At 34.1% G+C, this 25,125-nt stretch overlaps 3 protein-coding genes across 9 annotated transcripts in view; 1 reads left to right on the top strand and 2 right to left on the bottom strand.

Annotated features, from left to right (window-relative positions):
• The window catches only part of LOC128183821 (uncharacterized), a 32,146-nt gene extending 23,662 nt beyond the window's left edge, over nt 1–8,484 (top strand). For all 6 annotated transcript variants that reach the window (XM_052852975.1, XM_052852974.1, XM_052852979.1 and 3 more), the window contains 8 exons: nt 640–812; nt 1,987–2,079; nt 2,433–2,617; nt 3,157–3,259; nt 3,627–3,788; nt 5,618–5,856; nt 6,188–6,396; nt 6,838–8,484. In XM_052852975.1, coding sequence (XP_052708935.1) covers nt 640–812; nt 1,987–2,079; nt 2,433–2,617; nt 3,157–3,259; nt 3,627–3,788; nt 5,618–5,856; nt 6,188–6,396; nt 6,838–6,980 — 1,307 coding nt within the window. In that variant the 3' untranslated portion in view covers nt 6,981–8,484. The remainder of the gene's footprint in view (nt 1–639; nt 813–1,986; nt 2,080–2,432; nt 2,618–3,156; nt 3,260–3,626; nt 3,789–5,617; nt 5,857–6,187; nt 6,397–6,837) is intronic.
• Nucleotides 1–25,125, bottom strand: part of LOC128183824 (cold shock domain-containing protein E1-like) — a 44,548-nt gene that overhangs the window by 11,287 nt on the left and 8,136 nt on the right. Inside the window, exon 18 of one of the 2 annotated variants that reach the window (XM_052852984.1) lies at nt 22,790–24,997. The exons of the other annotated variant lie outside the window; for it this stretch is intronic. Coding sequence (XP_052708944.1) covers nt 24,841–24,997 — 157 coding nt within the window. The 3' untranslated portion in view covers nt 22,790–24,840. Of the gene's footprint in view, nt 1–22,789; nt 24,998–25,125 lie in introns of those variants that run through there. 2 annotated transcript variants of the gene reach the window in all.
• On the bottom strand, nt 9,761–19,024 carry LOC128183825 (protein arginine N-methyltransferase 3-like). The gene is made up of 11 exons (XM_052852986.1): nt 18,943–19,024; nt 17,048–17,274; nt 15,113–15,221; nt 14,659–14,893; nt 14,205–14,346; nt 13,711–13,898; nt 12,949–13,127; nt 12,352–12,539; nt 11,706–11,843; nt 10,283–10,370; nt 9,761–9,891 (listed from the first exon to the last, which is right to left on the bottom strand). The coding sequence occupies exons 1-11, from the start codon at nt 18,977–18,979 to the stop codon at nt 9,782–9,784; spliced, it is 1,641 nt and encodes a 546-aa protein (XP_052708946.1). The 5' UTR covers nt 18,980–19,024; the 3' UTR covers nt 9,761–9,781.

Below are 25,125 nucleotides of genomic sequence, written 5' to 3'. Positions count from 1 at the left end.
ATATCGGTGACATGTTGATATTGAGCTGGTCAAGTTTTCCCATCATGCACTTATTTTGGTTCATATGGCTTTATAATACAAATATATATCCAACGTGCCAGACTGTTTTTGTCAATGAAGCACCACGCTGGGAATTAGATCCCACCAACACTGGTGACTTTTATTAATATTGATGATTTTCTTGCGGTATATATTATAATTTTGATGTTGCTAGAGTACATAAAATGGTTTATGTGTTCTCTTTCATCATATACTAATAGCATCAAGCAATATTAGCTAATTTACAAGTAGAAACATATGAAATATTTATTCCAACCTCACTGCATATAGAAATTAGGTGGTTTCTGTTCAAGAACTAGTCTTGACCATTATTGACAATCATGTCTAAATTTTTGATCCAATTCTTTTGGTTTTATAGTACACTGTAGAATAAAGATTCAGAGAATGTCCTTAATTTTGTGCTACCAAAAAGTATTGAACATGTAGAAATACTGTGATATAACTGTATAACAGAGCATAACAGTCAGTATTAAAAGAAATTATATAATATTATGATATTTACAGTATGTATATATATACATATATTGTGGTATATAAATTAAATTGTTTATTCATATTGACCCTGTCTGTTGTTTTTAGAGGGAGTCCCTACACGCCTGTCCCCAAGGGCTAGCTCTGAGGGGTCGGGAAGTCTAGAAGACAGCGGTCACGTGAGTGGTACCTCCACAGAGAACACGCCTGAGCACCGCCGGACGGACAGCGCAGTCAGCCAGCTTTCAGTGCCTTCCTCCACGCTCTCCACTGTCACCGATGTAAGTAATAGGGGGAAGGGGATGGGGGATTGGGTTTCATGGTTTCAGTCTCTATGCAACCAAGAATAGAATCGACATTCTTTGTTGCCAGTACAATAATGAAAAGTTTGTAAAACTTATGCCAATGGCTGTACTGGCAGTGATGATATCCAGAGGGTGGCAATGTGTCAACTAAGTGAAGGATTCCCTCTGGGATGTGTCAAATACACACAGATAATTAATCAATTAATGATGTCTGTTTGCTGATCTGTCAGGATTGTTGGTTCTCAATGGCAGAGGGACTGTAGAATTCCTTATTAAATATCAGATTGAACAATCTGTAAGCTAACTACCATACTGTACATTGTATTTATTAGATATTCAACTTTGGGTAATGAATGAAACTTTCAGTATTAATTTTTTGATAGATTTAGAACCACAAAAATAAGTTTATCATTGACCATGGGTCAGGTGATTTATTTATCTTCAAGATGAATCTAGCTCTCTATACTTATTCATGATTATCTGCAATTAAGATATATATTTAATAAGCATGAATCAGAATTCTAAATTGATTCTTGACACTTGATTTTATAAACTTATACTTCAGTATTTTAATTTTTCTGCATAAAGCCTGCTGTTCTGTCTTGTTAAAGTTTCATTATTTTGAATGGCTCAGTATTTTAGGTATGTAATGATATGACCTACTGTGAATTAACTCTTTTGCAATGTTCTTGGCAATTTTGTCTTCACAAATATTTCTTGCTGTGAACCAGTCTTTTAAAGCATGATAAGATTATCATTAGTCGAAGTGAACCATTTAGGCACCATCAAATCGCAGAATAAGGTTGTCCCATATATAGGTTAAGTATCTGGTTTCATTGAGGTACTTTATTATTTCATCTATTATATCTGATCTTATTGAGGTGTGTAATGATTTGACCTCACTGGTTTTATAGAGGTGTGTAATGATATGATTGAGTTGTGTAATGATTTGACCTTGCTGATATTGAGGTATCTTATTACATGACATCATTGGCATGGCTGGTTTTATTTGGATGTCTAATGATTTGACATGATTGAGGTGTGTAATGATTTAACCTCATTGATATTGAGATATAATGAAGTCATTAAATGACGTCATTGACATGGCTGGTTTTATTGAGATGTGTAATGATTTGACCTATTTTTACAGCGCTCCTCGGAGGAGACAGATATTGACGATCTGGTGGCCTCCCATCGCTCCATCAGTGTCAGTAGCCGTGGAAACCTGCTCTCCACCATAGCTGTAAGTTTTGACATCTATTTACAGTAAAAATTGATTTCTATTATCTTGCATAAAGTGTCAAATGTTCATTAAACTTTTATGTACCATTATTAGAACAACATAAAATTTTGTCATATTTAACAAATAAAGGTGTATGGAGGTAATTAATGAAGTTCAGAAATAGAATAGCTGTTTTCGATTAAGCAGCAATTTTGCAAATTGTGAAGTAACAACATTTTCCTGTTTAAATTAAAATGAAGAGAAGCAGAGTCTTCAGTTTAATTTAAGGAGATCAATTTGAAATCTTTTGTATCAATTACTGAAGATAATTTCATTGAAGTAAAATATTGATGGAAAATTCTCTTTTCTTGCAGGACAGCCGAGAAAGTATACTCAGTTTCTATAGCAATGCAGGTGAAGTGGATTATGGGAAGATTCCAGTGACGGGGGAGATATGTTTTGGTCTGGAGTATAACTACCGGACTGGAACTCTGGAGATCCAGATCAAGCAGTGTAAAGGATTAGCTCCGGCTGACACCAAGAGGAACAGATCCGATCCGTATGTTTATTGTCAACACACTGTTGATTGGGAGCAGCATTGTTTCTGATGCATATAATTTGTCTAATTGATACTTAAATAATGTACCTCAAAAAGGAAAAAATGCTGTCGTGTACCGGTACCAGTAAATGCAAAATGTACCAACTCATCAGAATAGTTTGGGGGAAAATAGGAACTTAATGTTACTTTTTTAACTGAAAACCTTAAGTTTTCTGAAGTTTTTATGAAAACAGAAATGTCATTGTTGGGTATAAAGATGGATTTTCATATTCGAATGAAACTGTCAGTTTTTGAATGTCTGTGTCATACTTTATTGAACGAAACTCAATCTGATTAAAATCAGATCTTTGATCTGCTCCGACAAATTCTGATGTCGCTACTTTGTTCAGCGACTATCAGAATTTCGGAGCGTTACAAAGATCTGATTTTAATCAGATAGAACGAAACCATGATAATTTATACAATTTATGAAATCAATGTTATTATCTCAAATTTATTTGGTACATGTTAATACATGTAGATGTCCAATTTCTCACCAGGTACGTCAAAACTTACCTTCTTCCGGACAAAACGCGAAGTGGCAAGAGGAAGACTCGGATCATCAAGAACACCCTCAATCCTGTGTTTGAGCAGACACTCAGGGTGAGGCTACAAACCACTACATTAATTACCACCTCAGGCAACTTGCTGCAGAGGGGATATAGTTGACTCAATTCAAAACTTTCGTCACCATGCATGTACTGCTAAAACATGCGTTAAAGAAAATTTTAATATTATTCAGTACCTAATGGAACACAACTGTCACTCTACATAATGCTTCACTATCTATATTTCATCTACCATGGCTTATAAATACCAGTATTTACAGTAGATTGGAACTTTTACTTTGAGCTTATGGCATATGACAATAATTAGTGTGTGATTTTTGTAACAGTACTTGCTACCTTACCTTTGGAAATACATGTTATACATGAAGTACATAATTAATGTGTGTTCGTTGTTTATACAGTACCTGATATCTAAGAGTGAGCTGGAGAATCGCACCCTGTGGGTCACGGTCTGGCACAACGACCGCTTCGGACGCAACGACTTCCTGGGAGAGGTCACCATTAACTTCGATTACTTCCGGTTCGGAGATTCCTCGGCCAAGTGGTACCCTCTCCAAGAAAGAGTAAGTTTGGTTAGTCTCAAGATCATTGGGTGGACTCAAACTGCTATGTATAGGTTATTTTTAACAGTTAGGTTCAAACAAGCATTTTAAAAAACACATTGACACAGGCCTCATCAATCACCTCTGAATTAATGACTCAATAAGGTATGCCTTATTTCCTATTACAAGCACAATGCAGGAATTTATTTCAAAAATTATTAATCAGAGCAGTCTGCCCATAAGAATTTTATGCTTTCTTTTGGTTGAGAAAGTACCAGTACCGTACTATTTTTATAACTATTTTCTCATTAAAATTAAATTATTGATACTTTTTAAGTCAGAAATTGCTCACCCCATCAGTTATGCTTGGAACTCAACAAAGCTTAAATTATGTAGCAAGAGTGCAAACAATTGGAATGGAACAATGAACAAATTCAGAATTTTAAGAATTTCATTTTTGGGTGAAAACTGAATAAATTAAGCAGGGAATCCTCTGTGGCTTTGTCTATAATGTATAAACACAGGAAGTGGGCTCCAAAGTCTGCATGTTGTGTATTAAATATAGATGACAGGTGCTGTTGTTCCTGTAGGCCTGGTTTATTACGTAACATCTGTTTCCCTCTGCAGTTTATTATCCTCTCTCCAGGGTTAGACAAAGAAAGTTTTATGGATCTATAATTTAGCAATAACATTTTTACGATTATTTATTTTTCCTTTTCTTACAGTGCAATCTTTATTGCAGTTGAAAAATTATACAGTGAAGAACAGTCGATCATTTAATAAAAGAAGAAGTACTGCTTCTGTCATGAAATTTAAATTTGAAAGTCAGAAATTTGTTATTACACGATGTCAGCTAAAAGACAGAGTTTGAATCCTTGACTAAAAAACAAAATTGAGGCACTTTTAGTACAAATGCATTAAGGTTTCACTAATAGAAAATAGAATAAGTTTATAAGCACCCGCTTTGCGGGCAACCGTTAGTGATCAGTCTGTCCTTTCATCTGTCTTTCCATCCAAGATCACTTGTCTGGGGCATATCTTCTCTTCCTTTGGCCCAATCTGGCTCAAACTTGACCCACAGAGTGCCTTCGTTTAAAGTGTGTTCAGTGACCTTGAACCAAGATTCTAGATCTAAGGTCAAGGTCATTGTAGAATTATGTGGAAAAAAAACCTTAACTTCATCATATTTTGCACCCCCTTGGTCCAAACTGGCTCATATGTCACATAAAAAGAGCTTTTGGGTGCAGGTTGTGTGGTGACCTTGAACCAAGTTTCAATGTCTTTCAATATCAAATGTGAATGTCATAGCAGATCTCTTTAAAATCTATTTTAGACCAAATATTATTTTAATTAGTACCTTTTGCTTAAACTTGCTTAGATTAAATTTTAAAAAATGCCTTTTATAGGTATGGGGTAATGAGCTAGAACTAACATTCTATGCCAACTGGAAAATGTTTAAGGCTTGGGTTAAGATATAAGCAAAATCCTCTGAAATGCTTTTCATCCTATTGCCTTTATTTAAGGGCCCTTTGAGATGATCACCATCTTAATGATGTTTAGTTATCTATTTTAAGGTATTTTATTGTATGTAAAAGTGAAATGTAAATATGCTGAAAATGATATTACTTTAAAGTCAGCCTGATCTGTAGAATTTTTCTATAATGCAAAAAAGGATTGGAAAAGAACAATAGTCATAGATTCCTGATCAGTCGTTGATGCTCACAACTAATGAAATAAAATCAATTAATCCATGAAAATTGTGGGAAATCAATGGTAAAGAATAATGTAGAGATTTTATTTTAATTGTCACCCAGTATAGGACTCTTGTTTAGTTTCGGTGTGTTTTGTAGATTGAATCGGTGCCAGCTGCTAATCTGACTTACAAAGGGGACCTGTTCCTGAGCATCAAGTACGTGCCCCCAGAGAAAGTCAGGAAGGAGGACACCACAGCCTTCCCCTCCAAGAAGAAGTTCCGAAAGGGGAGGTCAGAGGTCGGGGGTCCTAAAGGTCAGCTACACGTGCTGATAAAGGAGGCCCGCAACTTGACAGCTGTACGCAGCGGGGGATTCTCCGATCCATTCGTCAAAGGGTAAGAAACATCCATGTATCATAGTGTATAGATAATATGTCTAGTATGTTTAATTTATCAAATTAGAATTGACTGCAAATGCAGTACATATTTTGAAAATTTGCTAGACACTCCTCTTGATTTACAGATGGATGATTTAATAATCAGTAAAGTGATAACTTGACGCTTTTTGTTTTATACAAATTTTAGATAAATTCTTATTCATCTTGACACCCTATATTTATGGTCCTTTGTTATCTCTTGATATCAAACCTTCACCTCATTCCAAAGTTATACATATATCAACACAAATAGACAGCCTTTAAAAGCTGACAAAACTTGTATCAAACAGGTACTTGTTGCCAGACAAACAGCGAGGACTAAAGCAAAAGACAGGTGTAGTCAAACGCAACTGTAACCCTCATTGGGATCACACGTTTATATTTGAGGATGTGAACAAGACTGACCTGAAGGAGCGGTGCGTGGAGCTGACAGTGTGGGACCACGACAAACTGAGCAGCAATGAGTTTCTGGGGGGACTCAGGCTCAATCTCGGAGTCGGTGAGTGTTCCTATTATGTATCTTAGCAATGAGTTCATGGGTGTATTCAGGCTCAGTTTTAGAATTTGTGAGTTTTCTTATCTTAATATCACATGATCAGTGGCAAGTTGGAGGATAAAATCTGACCCACTCTCTGAGTCGGCGTTTTTGATTATAGCTATTCAGTTAAAAGTCCTTTGGTGAACTCAAACTCAATCTCATTAACATCTCATGAAGGTTGTAATTTGGGATTAGTCTTATTTTCACATCATAATATATAAAGAAGCTAATGGTTATTTGAAATCTCAAATTTCTTTATTTAATGCTTGTACAGGTACTTGAACCAATGAAATGTAAAGATTGTTAGTGCAGTTTAACGGTTACAATAAAGAATAGGATAGCATGTACATATTATGAAATATTATTGATAGCTCAAATTGAATTTTTTTCTTCATATTTAAGGTAAGAGTTTTGGTAAGGCAGTCGATTGGATGGATGCTCACGGAGAAGAGATTTCGTTATGGCAGGCGATGCTGGACCGACCCAACATCTGGATAGACGGGGCTCTCATGTTACGCCCAAATATGGACAAACGCAAATATTAATCCATATTCTTGTAATCATCAAAACTGAACAATTCTTACCATTGTAGCAACAAAGCCAATATTGGCCCATACTATTCATAGATCTGTTTCTCTTTTTCACATTGACTGAAACTGTGGGAGAAAGATTTGTAGAAGTTGTTTTGTAAACTGTCAGCAACAGAGAGTTTGATCTGTATGAGACCCAGTGAAATCCATATTTCAAACATTAATATTGCACTCTATTTCATTTGAGTGGCAATTTTATGTGAGAATTTCAATGTACTTTGTGAATGCTTTCTCCCGAAAGGGAAACAATACCTTCATTATATGAAGTTTCCTGCATTTGTCATACATTACATGTATTAAGATATTAAAGATATTTATGTTAATTTAAAAATCATTATGGTATTATGTCAAATGGAGAGTGAAAACAGCATAATGTAAACATTATCATTGCTAGAAAGTTGTAACTTATTATTATTAACAAAAGCTTTTCTAAAATGGTTGTTAACAAATTTATTTAACCAGCACATAATTTAAAACTGAGTGAATATAATTTATGATTCTGGCATTTGTAAGACTGAATTTTCAATCAACATTTACGTGACAGCATTGTTTGACACAATGTCTATATTTTTTGTTCATTTGCTTATTTCCCTCAAAAAACAATAATCAGTCTAGACGTTATTCATCAATATTTATTCATAAGTTAACTACAGGGTTCTTTTGTCTCAAAAAATTGTATTTATTTATGAGGGTTTATATTAACTTGGTAATGAATGTGAATAATTTGTAATTGAGCACATGTATTAAAACAATATAAAATTATACACAATTTATTTCAATTTATTAAGCTGTAGAATAGTAGACTATAAAACTGTGAGTTAAGTCTCTCAAATGTTTGTATCCACGTTAATAACATGAAGATTCTTTGTAAATAATTTTACTGTTGCCTAATATTTGAATGTGAATTATCTTTGCATTGGTATATAACAATGGCCAAGTTACATGTACATCCACCTTTCTTATATAATTGCAATACTGAGAACAGTTTATGTGTAGGTATATGTGTACCTCATATATGTAGATGTTTTAAAATAACTTACAACCATTTGCTCAATCACAACTGAATTTTTTTTTTATACATGTAATATTAATTAAATAAATATACATAGCTGAATATTTCAGGTAGATGAAATAAAATCGTATAAAGTTTGCCAGGTGCAAATTAGAATATGATGCTGTTTTGTTAGCTAGGTAAATCAATATTTTAAATGTAGAAATCAATTTGTACTGCATTTCATGCACTGAAATCCGAATTATTTTTTGTTATTAAACCATGCCCTACGTAATCCTGTTAATAAATTCCATGTTGCATAGTACTTTGGGTATCATTTCTATTTATACTAGTATGTTTATATTTTCTTGTTGGTTTTTTCTTTACTGTTAATTGTACAAAGATTTTTTTACTTCATGTTGATAACTGCTACTTTTATAATAAAAATAATACTCTTGACAAATTTCATCAAGTTGTGATATTTTCTTTGTATACAACCTGGCCTCTGGAGCCATACCACTTCAACAAGCTTACATTTGATCGTAGTCGGCTTTCCAGCTATTTATCCCTTTTGAAAAAGTGGCATTGAAATGAAAAGTGAGCTTACTTATTTCCTTCATATTTCATGGAAAATGACAGTTTAAAACATGATTTTTCATAGCGATTACCAAAAATTTAAGTCCTGATACACCTCATCAAAACAAAGCTATTGTTATGAAGCATCATTGAAAGAATTTATATCTAGAATTTCTTTACCTGTTGGCACCTTTCATTTACTTGATCTTGCCATTAGGGCTGAGCACGACTCATCAATAGGCATAACCCATACACGTCTTGATTTCAGCACGTGGGTAATATAAACTTGTATACCTTTTGTTACACGCAATTGCACACCTAGAACTCGTGGTCAATGTGAAGTTACTCCTTTCACATGGTATACATGTAATAAGTTGTTTGCATTGTATTTTGTTTAAAAAATAAATCATTTTGTTTTCAGTGCTTTTCTGACCTGTACCGGTACAATAATTGTTCCATTTCTCCTGACGTGAAACAAGTCCATATTGCACTTCATAGATTTATCTCTACTGTACAAGAAGGTGATGAAGTCCACATAGGTGAGGCCTGTACAGAAAATCATTGAAACTCTGAAGAAGTCAGTGGCTTATATAATGGTAGATAGTAAAAGGGCAGTGAAAAAAACCCATAATGGACAATGTCTTTTATGAATTGTGTTCATCTGAAATATTCTTGGTTAAGAATTTTTTATCTGCCCCTATCTGCACTGCATCATAATTTCTGTGTAAATGGCTCCACGTAAGCCAGGACTAGCTGTCTCAATCATTTCATATTATATACATGTAATTTTGTCCAAGTCTATCCAAAATTAGTTCAGAATCCATGTTTAACATCATCTGTACCTATGCTAAGGAGAAATGTCAATTTAAAAAAAAACAGCAAGCCCATATTTTCAATATGTTCCTTTCCAGTTTGGTTAAAGTTTAGCAACTTAAAAAAAATTACAGTCAGTAGAAATACAAAATACTTGGAGCATATTATGAATTAAACGTCAAATTCTCACTGGAGTTCTTACAGTTTTAAAATTTATGTATGTAAATGACTTGTTTGAAAAAAAATTTGTCTCAATCTTATTGCCCTCCCTCATAGATTTTGTATTTTGAAAAAGATGATAAACGTAGAATCTACATTCGACTGGACAACCTAATAAAGAAATCTAAAATAACTAGACAGTTTTATTTTTGTTTTATTATTGCATCATAAAGTTCTGGGTGACCCCATCAATAGTCATTGTAATAGCCAGGGAGCGGGGGTCTCGTCTGTTCTTCTTACAAACTAGGTGACCTTTAATTGTCTGACCTGGAAAAAAACAAGCAAATACATAAATATGCAAGCTAATAATGCAAGGCTGATTATGCAAGGCTCTCAGAAAAATTAAATTTTGTTCATCTATGTAATTAACCTTTTAAAAAAAAGGTCTGACTTACAAGATCTGAAAAACTTAACCCAAAGAACAAATTACATGTAGACGATTTATTAATAAATTATCTAGCAAGAGTTCATCATGGTCCTCCACACACATAGTAATCACTGATTAAGTTAAACTGATTCAGCCTGTATCAGAACTTCATTGAAACACTTGCACTTTTCCAGTTCTGCCAGGAATATACAAATATTTCCCACTTGACCATTCATAAAACAAGTACCGGTAAATTAAGTTTTGCGATATTGCTATTGGAGACATTTCTACCTTTGGTGACTTTTATTGGTTGCTGTAGTAGGAACACGGTTTGTTTCCAGTGAGTGGGCGTCGCCCCTGGGCCGGTAGAAAACATCACCTACACAGAGTAAAACAGACATGATAAATCTATAAATACTTAACACTGAGAATTAATTTACTTAAAAGTTAAAATTTATTTTTAAAATCAAAGTACTGACGTACTGTCGGGAGTTGATTTTATCGATTATTACCAATTTTAAAATCAACGATATGTTATTTTGCATTGGCACGTAGTTTCTGATCTGTATTTGAATTATGCACATTTTTATAAAATGAATTCTCGAACTCTTCCGACAAGAATTTCGAGAAAACCCCATATGAATCATGTTGTGTAATATTTAGAGATAAAATATTAATTCTGTCAAAATTTGTATTAGTAATCGAAATGTTTAGAACTAAAAATTGTACACGTCTGGATCCAAGCAAAATTGAACTCTAATCTCGTTCAACCAGATGCTCGGTTGTCTCCGTTAATCTCCGACTACCAAGAGAGACTCTCTGCTTGCCGGAGATTTACAGATACAGCCGAGCATCTGGTTGATCGAGACTATATTGAACTCTAGCGTATGAATACATACGACTACAAAAAATAAATTGTTCGTACTATATAAAATCTGACTATTTTCAAGGTATTTATAAATATGTTTCCTTGAAAAACAAAGGTACAGCATACAGTGCACCGAATTTATCAATTATTTTTAAGATCTAAGTCTTGTCAGCGGAGATGAGTTGTGCTTAGGTCCAAACATTGTTTCACTTTTGGTTTGCCAGAGTAACTGCATAGGAGAGTTGATTAAAATCAACTCCCAAAAAAGAGTAAAAAAAATTGTCCTCACAAATATCAGAACTAGCTGCAACAAAAAGATGGGTTTAAAAAAATTTAATACTATCAGGCGTTATACATGTAGCATCAATTTATTCCTATAATTTTTGTACTTCTGCCTGGGACCTTCAAGCTACATTGCTCTGATTTCTTCAATAGATTTCTGAAGCCATATTTATTGTAGGTTACTTTGGCTGTGACAGTTTAAAAGATTTTATGTTTATTCTGTAAGTTAAGGACCTACAGACACAAAAATAAGGTGATCAAATTGACACTGTACCTCTTCACCCCTTTGCAAACAGAGTATGAGAGTGTTCATATGTTGCTTGCAGTCAATTTTTTGTAAAGAACATAATTACCGTGGTATTTTACAAGGCAAGTGCATCAAAGTAAACTTTTTATGAGTATCATAATTTGTTTTTGAGGAAGGGAATGAAAAAAACTAATGCCAAGATAATGTAGATTATAAACTGATTTGTGCAAATTCATGCAGGTCCAATTTTAATTTTGATAATTATATAGATGGAATATTGAAATTATCCTGACAGGATGATCTTTTTGTGGCATTACCTGTTTGGAGCATCCTTCGTGAAAGAAGATATCAAAGTAGCCAACAATGGCGTTAATTTGTCCCTCGCTGGTCGCTGTGAGGGTGAAGTCCTGAGAGAACTGTAGGTCTGTCACAGAACAAGTACAGGAATCCAGGGTCTGCAACAAACAAAACAACAGGATGATCAAGAGCACTTAAGAAATGTAAAAGGTTCCAGGTCCTCTTGATATTACTTCATTACTGTCATTTCTTTTTTGACAAAATTGTCAGATACAAAATGGTAATTTTAGCTTTTACTTCACTGAATATTTTAGCTGAAATTGCTTGAATTTCAGTACAGTTTGATTTTATTATGGAAAATCATTATTACTCAAGTTTGGTAACATTTCATGTCTGTGCATGGATAGAGAGATGTACCACTTTTGCCTTAGGATTGGTTTTTAAAATGTACATGTATTATCTTTCCAAGTTACATTTACATGTACAAGTACCGGTAATTCTACAGAAAAGTACATGTATATATTAAACAGTTTAATCTTCTTGCTCTTTTCTTCCTTTCCCCTTCTCTCTCATCTTTTCCTTTTTCATTTCAGTAGACTCTAACCTCTGAAGTTCAAAAACATGTCACAAGAGATAAACATCAAATTGTAATAAGTAAAGCTGTACCTTGACCACTACTTGATCAGAGATGATTTTATCTGCTTTCACAAATTCTACGCTGGCCTCCTTAATCACCTCAGACTTCATACAGGTCATTTTGAAACCATACACATCATCCCAGTAGGTCACATGACTTGCCTGAAGGTCAGGGTCGTCTAGGGCCGCTAACACTATGGTACAGCTGTCGGGGTGAACTACAGAAGAAAGAACTTCTCTACATATAAATTGTTATATAATAATCTTAATGAAATTTTGATAGGTCCCATTCATAATTACCATCTTATTAAGAATTCTGAGACATGTAATTGGAAATGATTACGCTCAATATTTGCTTGCCTTGGAGTACAAATTTATACTTTTTTGGGACTTGATTAAAATTTAACTTCTCTCTTCATAAAGATAACATTTTAGAAAGATCAATTCTCATAATTTAACATGTTTCTTCACATCTTTCCATAAGCACATAACAAATGAACTAATTACATGTGAAAGCATGCATCTAAATGACTGTTACTGAGTGTACATCTTAATGCTTCATGTTAAAGAGTCAACCCCTACATAAGGCGTCGTATAGATCAATCAGGGCGTGCTCTGTCTACTGACCCACTCCGTTAGGCTGTAAGTATTTGTCCCTGGCATACAGGACCGAATCCAACATGGACTCAAATAGGAGGAAGTAGCCCATCCACTCGGAGATGATGATATCCACTTTATCCACCGGTAATTCCACGTCCTCTATCCGCCCTTTCAGCAGAGTCACCACATCATCCAATCCATTCTCTCTGAAAATTGATTTAGATTTATATATTTAAAAAATTCAAAAGGTATGAAATACATTTTTTTAGGAGACACTTGATAACTCTAAATATAAGGGACCTTGATAAAACTTCAAGAGATCAAGAGATTAAAAGTTTAAAATAAATAAAGAAATCTATATTTGAACAATCATTGTTCAAATATTCTAGTAGTCAGGGTTCACATATTATAACATGGAAGAATTGTCTCACAAGGTTTAAGCCAATTATTTTTTAACATTGCTTTATTGATGTTTAAATAACTAGCAAGTGATTCTGAATTTAATTACAAGTAAAAAGTTCTCTGCATGTACATGTAACATGTTTTTAAATGTGAAGATCAAGTGAAAAAAAAAATCAGTGTGCCCTCATTTATCTTAACATCTCCTATTTAACCCAATCATCTAGATGATTGTAATGAATTGTCTGGATAAATGAATCTTCAAACATTTAAATTGAAATAAGTTGTATCATAAATTATTTTAAATTATAGTTGGCAACCCAAGGTGACATGATGGATTACTGAGGCCCCACAGTCCTTGTTTCTGTTAAACACTTGTACAGTACGTACCTCACAATGTCCATTGCCTGATACACAATTTCTGATTGGTCCACCCCAATGACCTTCCTAGCCCCTGCGCGGGCAGCGAACATGGAGAGGATCCCTGTCCCACAGCCCACGTCTAGCACCACCTTGTCCTTGAACAGGGCGGGGTTCTGGTACATGAAGTCCCGGTAACTCTCCGTCCGGACCTTGTCCTAGAAAACAGGCCAAAATTAAAGGCAAACTACAGTTATTGTGTGTACTTATTAGTAAATTCATCCTATAGAAATCCCCCATACCCTTCTATGATAATATCTCTGGACAGGTTTTGAAAATTAATCACAGTCAATATTAAAATGAGATTTTTCAGAATGGTGAAATTATCAACTTTTACACTAAGAATACTTAACAATTTCACAGAAATACACACTGTAGATGTGTTCAAAAGATGTTTTTCTAGTTTCTAATTTACTGGTAACCCATTCTGATTTATCGTTATACTATGAGGTACATGTACATACTTTCAGCATTTCTTGGTGGATACTGAAATGAGCATAGGATCCAAAATAAACATCATCTTCATCCTCTGTCAACATCTGCACTGCATTGTCTGCACTGATTGGCTGGCTGGGCTGTGACATCAGAAGGTCTTGAGCAACTTTTCTATGAGAAGTAGTTCACAGTTTATAGTTTACAGTTAATAATAAGTTTCAACAACAATTTGATTCTCACTTGCAAATTAAATATAGACCCACAACAATTGATGTGTTTCTCAAGCACCAATGCTGCAGCATTTGATAAGCTTTTTTACTTATGACTTGATTTTTTAAATTTTCTAAAGTTTGGAAAAAAATTGAGATATGTAATCCCCTTTTTAATGCTTGTAAAAAAAAACTTGATTTAACAATTTTGAAATACATTGAATGTGTTTAAGGAAGCAAAAACCTTATTTTTCCTGTGTCTAAGGCGACTCACTTGACTTTGTCAAAATCTCCCAGAACTCTGTTCAGTTCCTCCTCGAGCTGTCGGACTCGCTGCTCTGTATCCTGGAGGCGGGCGACCATCGTCTCCGACTCTGTCTGACTGACACCGTTCTGTTCCACCGCAAGCATGGACAACTTCTGATTGGTCAGTCGGTCTCCACCAGATGAAGCACTATCAGGGACCATAACTCTGTTTGTAAAATTTTCCTCTATATCATCTTCAATATCTGAAAGACATTTTTTTTCCATGATTTAAGAAAAAATTATGAAAAGTTAATAGACCCATCAGAGAAAATAGATTTTGCAGAAAAATTGATTATACATAATCATATTGCAAGGAGCACCATTTTTGTTGACACCTTTCAATGGTTGTCACAATTCATGACACTACCAGGGTGATTATGCCAAGAAATTATATTTGATTTTTTTTCTTACAAACGCCTTACCATACTGCAGGAGCAGGTCCTCGGGGTCGGCTGGGTTCATAAATTCACTGCTCTCCCAGGGTGGTGCTCCATGGGTGAATGAAGATCTGACTTCTCCAGCTGAGGGTTTCTGTCCAAACACAGAACAATGATTACATGTGCCGTTTATAAGCAGATATAGTCATTTTTATTGTATCTACAGTTTAAATGTTTTTGTTCCAGAGTTGAAAAATCACTCATTCCATTGCACTAGGGAGAGGAAAGATTAAAGATACTAGTTTACAAGTGAAGAAGAATTTTTGCATTTGAAAAAAAGTTTAATGTGGTTTGGTGAAATACATGTACATGTATGATGTAACAGTATTTGTTTGATTTACATCATTTCACTATCAACTGACTAAAACTTCTCCAAAATACCCCTATAGTACTGGTGTATCAATCAGTACTGCAGCATTGTAAAATGGTTATTTGTAGCTGATTACTATCTTCACTAGCTCCTTTTAATGTAAGTTGTTACCCTATGAAGGTCTACGGAAGCTTGAGGTTTATCTATTATCATAAGGAAAGGTCGTAAAAATATTCAGCAAGTCATATTATGCATACCGGTACTTCAAACACTTCATCTAAATGAATATAATTAAACAATTTCACAAATAAGGCTCACTTTGTTTTTAGAAATCTGTGAGCTAAAACTTAACTGGTTTATAATTTTGTCAATACAGACTCAGCCACATTTCCCCTCTTACAGAGCTTCTTCAGACCTACATATAGCAATCAAAACAAAATAAAGCCGCGAACGTGTGATTGTAACCAGGCTGGTTTGATGGTTTAAGGTGTAGGAAACTCTGAACAGATACATGTATTTCTGAACATGTTACAGCTTTTGAAGGGATGAGCTATATAGTTGGATATCATGGTATTAAAAACCAATTTGAAAATAATCATGTAACCCACCAATGAAAACATCTTAAGTAGGATGTGTGTTCCCTCTGCTGGACACATCAGTAACATATACAGAACTGTAAACCAACTTATTAATAACTATCTCCAATCCTCAGCAATGTTCGATAACTCTTAATTATCCGGAATTTTTTTATCCATACCATAAATCTGCCTTTTATATAGAAAAATTTAATTATAGTCTGTCCCAAGATATTTATGCAGCACATTTGGACGATTTTTAAAAAAAGTACACATACCTGTGAAAGAAGTGCACTTGAAATAGTTGAAAGGGATAATTTCCAAGATAATTTCATTGACCAATTATCAACTGTCACTCAGAAAAATTCACAGGAACAAAAACAGATTCCTTACGGAGATTTATAATGGGGAACATTTACATCTTTACTCCATTCGGAATACACTTGGAATACATCGCGCAATTTTTCAACGTTATCATCCGGGCTTGCTGCAATACAAAATCTCCGTAGACATCACATTTTTTAGCATTGTATTGAAACCTGATACGCTAACAGGGGCGTTTCGACTGAGAAATCTTGGAAATTCTTTATACCTTTGAATGAACATCGTTTGAACCCTGAGGTATTTATAAATATCAAGCCATTAAGCAAAATGTGAATCCAAGATATCTTGGGACAGACTATAGTATAGAAGTGTTAATATTACACTAAGGCATTCAACGAATTGCTTGGCTTAGTGGCTCCACTGAGACCTACTACCTATCAGTAAAGGGGTTGAGCAACTGTAGCACCAGTACAATCTTTTTTTTTATCTCAACTTGCATACGTAATTTATTCCATTATATTCATGGTGGCCAAAATTGCAATAACTTAGCAAAATGCATGGATACTATTAAAAACAGTTTTAGGATAAAAAAAAATACTTTGAGGCTGAGGATCGGAGAACCTTAAACATACAGTAATTTTGTGCATAAAGATTTTGTGAAGCTTTTATAACTTACTGTCCTATGCTTTCAAACAATGGGGGAGGGGATACCTTTAGTCTGATATAGTTGATCATCTTGATGTACTGTATGCAGTCAAGTCCGTGCTGTCTGCTCCATCTAATCAGGTCAAGGTCATGTGCACTCTGGCAATGTGTGAAGGTGTCCTCTGCAGAGGTGAAGGTCATGGAGCAGAAGAGACAGGTGACCTTGCTGACCTCTGTCTGGTCCTCACATTCCTCCCAGTCCTCGCCCTCTTCAGACTCCTCCATAAGCTCCTCTGTACATAAATGTTAAGCATTCTGAGAATATTGTGTCAGCAAGTCATGCATTCCCTACTGGTATGTACCTCTTTCTAGTCAGTAGTGCATTAGGTTAGCAATTTAAAAAGGAATGAACTGACAAAAAAACTGTAAAAAACTGATGCAAAGAGAAAAGCAAAGGTGCGAAGGCGAAGAAGCGATACTACTATCACTCCTTCTCCTTTGCAACTTCGCACTCTTGCCGTCGCAACTTTGCACTTCACCTTCGCTTTTTTTTATTGCAATCATGCAAGTCTCGGTCGATTACATAGAATTTGATGCAAGCAGCGCACTCGACAAGGTTTTCCGAATAATCCATGATATAATTGGTACTGATGCGCCAGGCCATTGTGCTTACTATGATCGAATGTTTGTAAATATTTTAATGTGTACATGTGACACATATGTTTACCAGTGCTGGCTATGCCTAATCATTAAATACTCCACACAAAATGTTATGTCCGCCATAATGTATACATATGCACTTCCAGACTCCTGTCACTTACCAGCCGTCTGTTTACCACTGATCAAACACAGTAACATTCTAATTTCATTATGCGACATTTCTGGCTCATGCATGGATCTAGAGGGGGAGAGGGGGTCCGGACCAGACCCCCTCCTTGGAAAATTCAATATTAATACTGGTTATATCACACAGTAAAGGGGGAGAGGGGATCCAGACCCCAACACCCTGGAAAATTTATTATATATTTTATACCATAAAATTTCAAAAATATGCCTCGATCAGAACCCCCCCCCCCCATTTAAAGATGAGCTCACTTATAATCTCAGTTTCATGTTATGAAAAGGAATATACAGTGTTGAATATTTTATCATAAAACTGAGATTAAAAGTGAGCTGGTATAAGTTCTTGGCCCCTGGTATAGGCCTAATCCTAAAAGATATTTTATGACTTTATAACATGTCAAGTTCTGTCATTTCAGAGTGAAGAATGTGTCAATGTATGTACAATTATATCACTAAAATATACCAAGCAGACTTCATTGATTCATAACAGCATTGTAAATAAATTAGGAAAAAAAACAAATATAGATTAACTAACTGACAAAGAGTTGAAAAAAATTCAAGACACAAAAAGAAAATACAGTCTCTTCTAATTTCAAAAGAAGGGGACCTAATAACAATTGATGAACTGTAAAAGAAAATGAGAAATGTATTTCAGTGTTTAAACTATTGTTACTCATTCTGAACTTTTGAGTTGTCATACAAATAAACAATTATATTTATAGTCAATACCAATCTCTCACCAATACATGTAATCAAATGGTAATTAAATCTCAGTCACATTCATAATTTCCATTCTTAATATATAAATATCATGATTATGTAAAAAAAAAAATTAACATACCTTTACAAAACATTTTTGCTAATCAGAAGAGATGCTATACGTAGTTAATTAAACTGATTAATTATAAATTGTTTAAACTTTTCCTTTATAATCTTACACTAGACCGAGTTTCCTCGAAAGCTTCATTCCTAATCGCACAAAAAATAAAAAAGCTCGATAAATCTACTGTGATATGACATCATCCTGTTTATCAACAGACTAAAACTACCAGGCACCATCTCAATTGCCATATTAGTCTTATTAGAGGTGTTAGATTGATAAACACGTGCTCACATACCTTTCTGTTTTTCGGCCATGTTTACGTATGTAAACATCGGAAGCCCTCTAGGTTTTACCAATAAAAGATATGATTGGCGCGCGGACGTCATAGAAAACGCCTTTCATCATGATATGAAAATAAGGCAGGTAAAATTCCTTAAAGTTTTAAAAATGTTACAATATCTAACATTATTGGTCAGGAGTTTTGATAATTAATGTCAGACAATTGTTTCTCTATCAGCAAACTGTGGTTCCATAATAATTTCAGTAATTTCATACACCGGTTTTCAACTATCAATAAACATAGGTAATCACAGATTACAAAGCTCACCGAGACGAGGCATCACCCCTATGAGACCACCTTTATCATATTATATGAAAATCAAACGATTTTGGATATTCATGGATTCTGTTTTGACACAAAATCATATATCATCTGTTAAAAAATTGTATGATAATCATATGTTCATATATTAATCAATATAATAATATAAAATTAAATATTGCATCCTATCATACTTACAATATATATCATATAATACAATAAAATACTGTAATAAACAAAGATGATATTGTAAATATGAAATGACATTGTATTGTGTTAAACCTTATTGTATTTGATCACATAATACAATATTATTATATATAATACAATATTGTATTATATGATACAATATCATATTACATAATACATCATAACATTGAAACATATGATATTATATATATTGTATAATACAGTATGATATATTGTATTGTATGATATTGTATAATATTTGATACATAATATAATATTGTATCATATGATATTGTATAATTTGATATTACATTGTATCATATCAAATGATACAATATAATGTGATAAAGTAAAATATTATATAATACAATATTATACATACATATTGTATCATATGATACAATAATATATCATATAAACCAATATCATATTATACAATATCGTATGATACGATAATATATAATATTACAATATCATAAATTACAGTTTTGCTTGATATAATTGTAAATTACAGAAACCAATATCATATTATACAAATATTGACTGGGGTTGAGGGCAACATTGATTATATTAGCCCCCGAGGGACGAAATATTGCCCGACGCGAAGCGGAGGGCAATATTTTAGTCCCAAGGGGGCTAATATAATCAATAATGCCCGAAAACACAGTCAACATTTGTTTTGTTATACGAAGAAATAAATCAAAATTTAAGAAAGTAATTGAAAACAGGTCGTAATTTTCTCAGCTCAACAAAAAATTCACGAATTCAATTTTGTGCAAAGTCCATTTTCAAAATATCCTCAGCATCAAACGGTCACTGGTGATATTCCGCTGCCCGTAAGAATTAACATACAGATGTTCTACATGATTTTACTTCACAGTAATTCGCAAATCCTTATATATCCATTATGATAGCAAACCGTCGCATTGCGCGTCCGTTGTTTACTTGCTTTGACTGACTGTCTATTATGACGTCACCTTGTTTGGGAGTCGCGAAGAGTTATTTACGTCATCGTTTACGAATCAACAAATCAGAACCGATTACTTGAAATAGAGGGAATACTCTCTAGATATTATTCCTAGCCAGTCAATATTAAAAAAATATTGACCTGTCAATATTTTTCGGACGAGATAATATTACAATTATTGACTATTCGTCTATATAGAGTTATATAGTGAGAATATACTACTGAATATAACAATATACAATATCGTATGATACAATATAATATTGTATCATAATATACAATACTATACAAAACAATATCATGATACAATATCATATCATAAAATATCAAAAAAATTGATACAATATCATATCGTATCATATAACTTTTTACAATATAACATATGATATTATATTGTATCATATATTAAACAAAAGTGTTTCACATCATACAATACTTTATCATAGGAATCATGTTATATCATTTAACAACAACCTCAAATTTCTATCAAGCAGGTTTAAGTGAGGAAGGAGATTTCTTTAGCATCCTTGATAATGGAGATCAGGCTCTGCATCTGAAGAAACCTCTGCGTTTCATTTATAATATAGTTAAATCAACCATGCAAGCTATCATCTATAAAACATGTGACCTGTTCCAAAAAAACTAAACCTCATCCAGCATCCGAAACCTATGGCTCAGATTCAGCATTCAAGCCTGTCAGGTGCATCAGTATACATAAGACGCATCTCCATGCAAGTTTGGTGAAGTTCAGACCAGTAATAACTAAGATATCATCATCAGAGGGCACTAGCAATTAAAACTTAACCTGCTCCAGCAAACGCAACCTATGGCTCAGATTCAACATCCATGCCTGTCAGGTGCATCTGTATCATAAGACACACCATTCATTCAAGTTTGGTGAAGTTAGGACCTGTAATAACTAAGATATATTTTTTAGCATCCTTGATAATGGAGATCAAGCTCTGCATCTGAAGCTTCCTCTGTGATTCATTCATATTGCAGTTTAGTCAACATGCAAGTTTGAAATAGTACTATCATCTATTATACATGTGACCTGTTCCAAAAAACTTAACCATATCCAGCATCTGAAACCTATGGTTCAGACTCAGCATTCAGGCCTGTCAGGTGCATCAGTATCATAAGACGCACCATCCATGGAAGTCTGGTGAAGTAAGGACAAGCAATAACTAATATATAATCATCAGAGGGCACCTGTTTCAAAAACTTTAACCAGCTCTAAAAACCTTAACCTCCTCCAGCATCCGAAACCTGTGGCTCAGATTCAGCATTCAAGCCTGTCTGGTGCATCAGTATCATAAGACACACCATCCATAGAAGTCTGGTGAAGTTAGGACCAGTAGTAACCAAGATATCATCATCAGAGGGCACCTGCAACAAAAACTTTAACCAGCTCTAAAAACCTTAACCTCCTTCAGCATCTGTAACCTATAGCTCAGATTCAGCACCAAAGCCTGCCTGGTGCATCAGTATCATAAGACACACCATCCATGCAAGTTTGGTGAAGTACGGACCAGCAGTAACTTAGATATTGCTATCAAAGGGCACCTGCAACAAAAACTTTAACCTGCTCCAAAAACCTTAACCCCCTCCAGCATCTGAAACCTATAGCTCAGATTCAGCACTCAAGCCTGTCTGGTGCATCAGTATCATAAGACACACCATCCATGCAAGTTTGGTGAAGTACGGACCTGCAGTAACTTAGATATTGCTATCAAAGGGCACCTGCAACAAAAACTTTAACCTGGTCCAACAACCTTAACCTCCTCCAGCATCTGAAATTTAGGACTCAGATTCAGCATCCTAGTCTTTCAAGTCCATAAGTAGGTCCAGATGCATCATCCATGCAAGTTTGGTGAAGATAGGACAAGTAATAGCTTAGATACAGGACATGCAACAAAAACTTTAACCAGGTCCGGACGCCCACGCCGATGCCGACACCGAGGGTATAGCATAAGCTCCCCCTGACTTCGTCTCGGTGAGCTAAAAATGAATTTAACTAATATTGACTTATAAAGATTAAAATTCTGATGTTATTCTTATGGCGATACTTTTTTCTACAATTATGTTGAAGAAATAAAGTGTAAGAAATATAAAAGTATGTTTATGATTAGAATCATCTTTGCAAGCCAAGGGTTTTTGGTCCTTTTTACTCCCTATAATCCCTGGGTTGCAAAAAAAGTAGCTTATAAAGCCGGTATTTGTTTCTTATTACTTGACAGGTTTTGATTTCACCAAGTGTAAATAAAGATGTTTGTTTCATGTTGGTTCCTCAATAACAAGAGTCGACGGCAGTTTCTTTCAAGTGTTGCCAAGTCATTGGCTTGAAAAATACTACTACGGTACAAATAAAAAGACAACTCTCAATCATTTCAAATATTTTTTCTTTATTTTTTTTTTTCATTTCAGTTTCTTTTTATTCTTTTTTTTCCAATTCAGTTTCAACATAAAATGTACTTCAAGTTACATGCACCATGAAACTTGTTGCAAAATATGTCACAATAAGCACCAGTCCAAGTGACAAAGACACTGGTCTCTTGGCTTCGTGTTCAGATTCCCCCCAGCTGAATAAATACCCCCTCGTATTGTCAGACTTACTCCTCAACAGTTCATCATCATCTCTATGAGATTGTCCAACATTGCTCAAAGCAACTCAATATTAACAGACTAGATTGATTGTATACAACAGGAATTACAATTTTACAAATCTTGTGTTAAACTCAAGCAGAAAAAAAAGTAGTAATAAATTATCAAACAGTGTCCAAATATATTACAGTAGTTTTAAGGACAACTTTTCAAAAAAAAATATCTACAGGTGTTCAAGATTTCAAACATTTTGGACCAAAAAAATGCCTTACAAAGTCAGTAAAATAAACTGATAATGGCTATTGTCTACCAACATAGAAGAGTCTTTAAAGTTTATGTAACATTGTATTGAGCACCATATTCAACAACAGTCTTGAGCTAAATGAACTATTGACCTTGTGTCACACTTCACTGGTTACCGCTCACTTGCAGAATTTTTAATGTTAAAGGCAGCTGAGATTCTGAGTTTTTCCCTTCACACAGAGTGCATAAACAAGATGGCAGATGCACCCAGTACATAAACATTCCAGAGAGGTAGTTTTTTTTTTCTAGGAAACAAAATCTTTCATTTAATTGTTAACAACTGAGTAATATCACAAGCCAGTGATCACTTGTAATAAAAAAAAAAATTATTCTTAGTACCAGTTTTTTTTCTTAACAATAGATATTGTACATGACAAAAAACTCTGATAAACATTTCATAAAATAATGACTTGTAAAAGAGAAGTTCAGTACAGTCATGTATAAACTTTTTTTTTTTATTAAAAAGTTTGTACATTACCAGACTTGCTTCTCTAGTTTGTTTGTTCTTATATTGTTCAATGGCGAAGCATATTACATGCACTGTGAACATTCACAGGCAGAAAAAAAAAACGTTACAATGATGATTTTCATACATGCATGTAAGAAAGACTGAAATGCCTTTATAAAAGGAAATATACGAGTCCAACTCCATAAAAAAAAAATACTGCCAATATTAAGGTTCTTGTGTAGTTTCATCATTTATTTTTATTTATGTTAAGTTTCTTAATATTTAAACATTGGTCAACATGATATCTTGCACCAAGTGCAGTTTTGTTTCACAATTTTCAACATATCCATTCCTGATATCAATGATAACAATGAATAATCAAAATGAAATGACTGGAAAAACATTGAGTAAATAGTCTTTTGTTCTTATCTGTCACAATTGTAATAAGCTTATGCCTCATGCAAATTCTTGTAAACAACCTTATTCTTAATGATTATAAGATGCAATGAATTACTACAGGGTAAGTGACAATTTTTTTCCCATGAAAAACCTCACAATCTCTCGAAACATGCCGCCATTTTTTGATAATACAACTCTCAAAATTCATCCTCATCTTTTACCTCATTTTTCATTTTTCTTTTTATGTTTTTTTTTGTAGATGCAGTGCAATTTCAATAATGCCACAGTAAAATCATAAAGACATACAAATACATTGATTACATTGAATACAATGCAAATTCTTGCCAGATCTCCAACTTATTAATGATAAAAAAAAAATTACCTTTCCATTCACATAAATCTACCGAAAAACTTAAAATTCAAAGAAAATACATGTGTAGCCAAAAAAAAATTCAGCAAATTACAGATGTAAGCATTTTCTTGGCTAAAGTTTAAACAGCAGATCAGTACATTTCAACCTCTTCATAGCAAATTTATTTTGATTATTCATGATTTTACTGTGGCCAAGAAAAAAAATTTTAAAACTGAAAAAAAGAAGGAACATGGAGAACACTATAAACAATATATCACAAAGCGACAGGAAGCCTTCCCAACAAGCATCACAATGCCCGTCAGGACCACCTCAGGCCTGAGGTGGTGTCCAGGGCTTACGTGGCTCCTTGAAGCCGTTCGTGCCGTCAGGGCCTTTGGGTTGTCGAACGGCCACGACTCTCGGTCCAGTCATGTCCTCTTTGATGCTCTTCATTCGACTCAAGAGACGCTCAGGACGCTGCCTGTCTCTACAATGGCAGACAAACACAGTCAACAAAATGCAGACTGACTCCATATCATTGTTACACAAATCAAAATCTGATTGATAATTAACATTGATTGACCAATTTCACTTTCATAACTATAAAAACATTTA

The sequence above is a fragment of the Crassostrea angulata genome, chromosome 5 (genome assembly GCF_025612915.1).
Source record: "Crassostrea angulata isolate pt1a10 chromosome 5, ASM2561291v2, whole genome shotgun sequence".
Taxonomy (NCBI): domain Eukaryota; kingdom Metazoa; phylum Mollusca; class Bivalvia; order Ostreida; family Ostreidae; genus Magallana; species Magallana angulata.
Note: the sequence above shows the minus strand (reverse complement) of the source record. Positions and strands in the feature narration are given on the sequence as shown.

What these genes read in the sequence shown, in the direction of transcription:
- LOC128183825 (XM_052852986.1), bottom strand. Translation starts at nt 18,979, where the DNA reads ATGTTTACATACGTAAACATGGCCGAAAAACAGAAAG. An exon ending in CATGGCCGAAAAACAGAAAG is followed by an intron (nt 17,275 to 18,942) that starts GTATGTGAGCAC and finishes ATTTATGTACAG; the next exon opens with AGGAGCTTATGGAGGAGTCT. An exon ending in CAGGCAATGGACATTGTGAG is followed by an intron (nt 13,128 to 13,710) that starts GTACGTACTGTA and finishes ATCAATTTTCAG; the next exon opens with AGAGAATGGATTGGATGATG.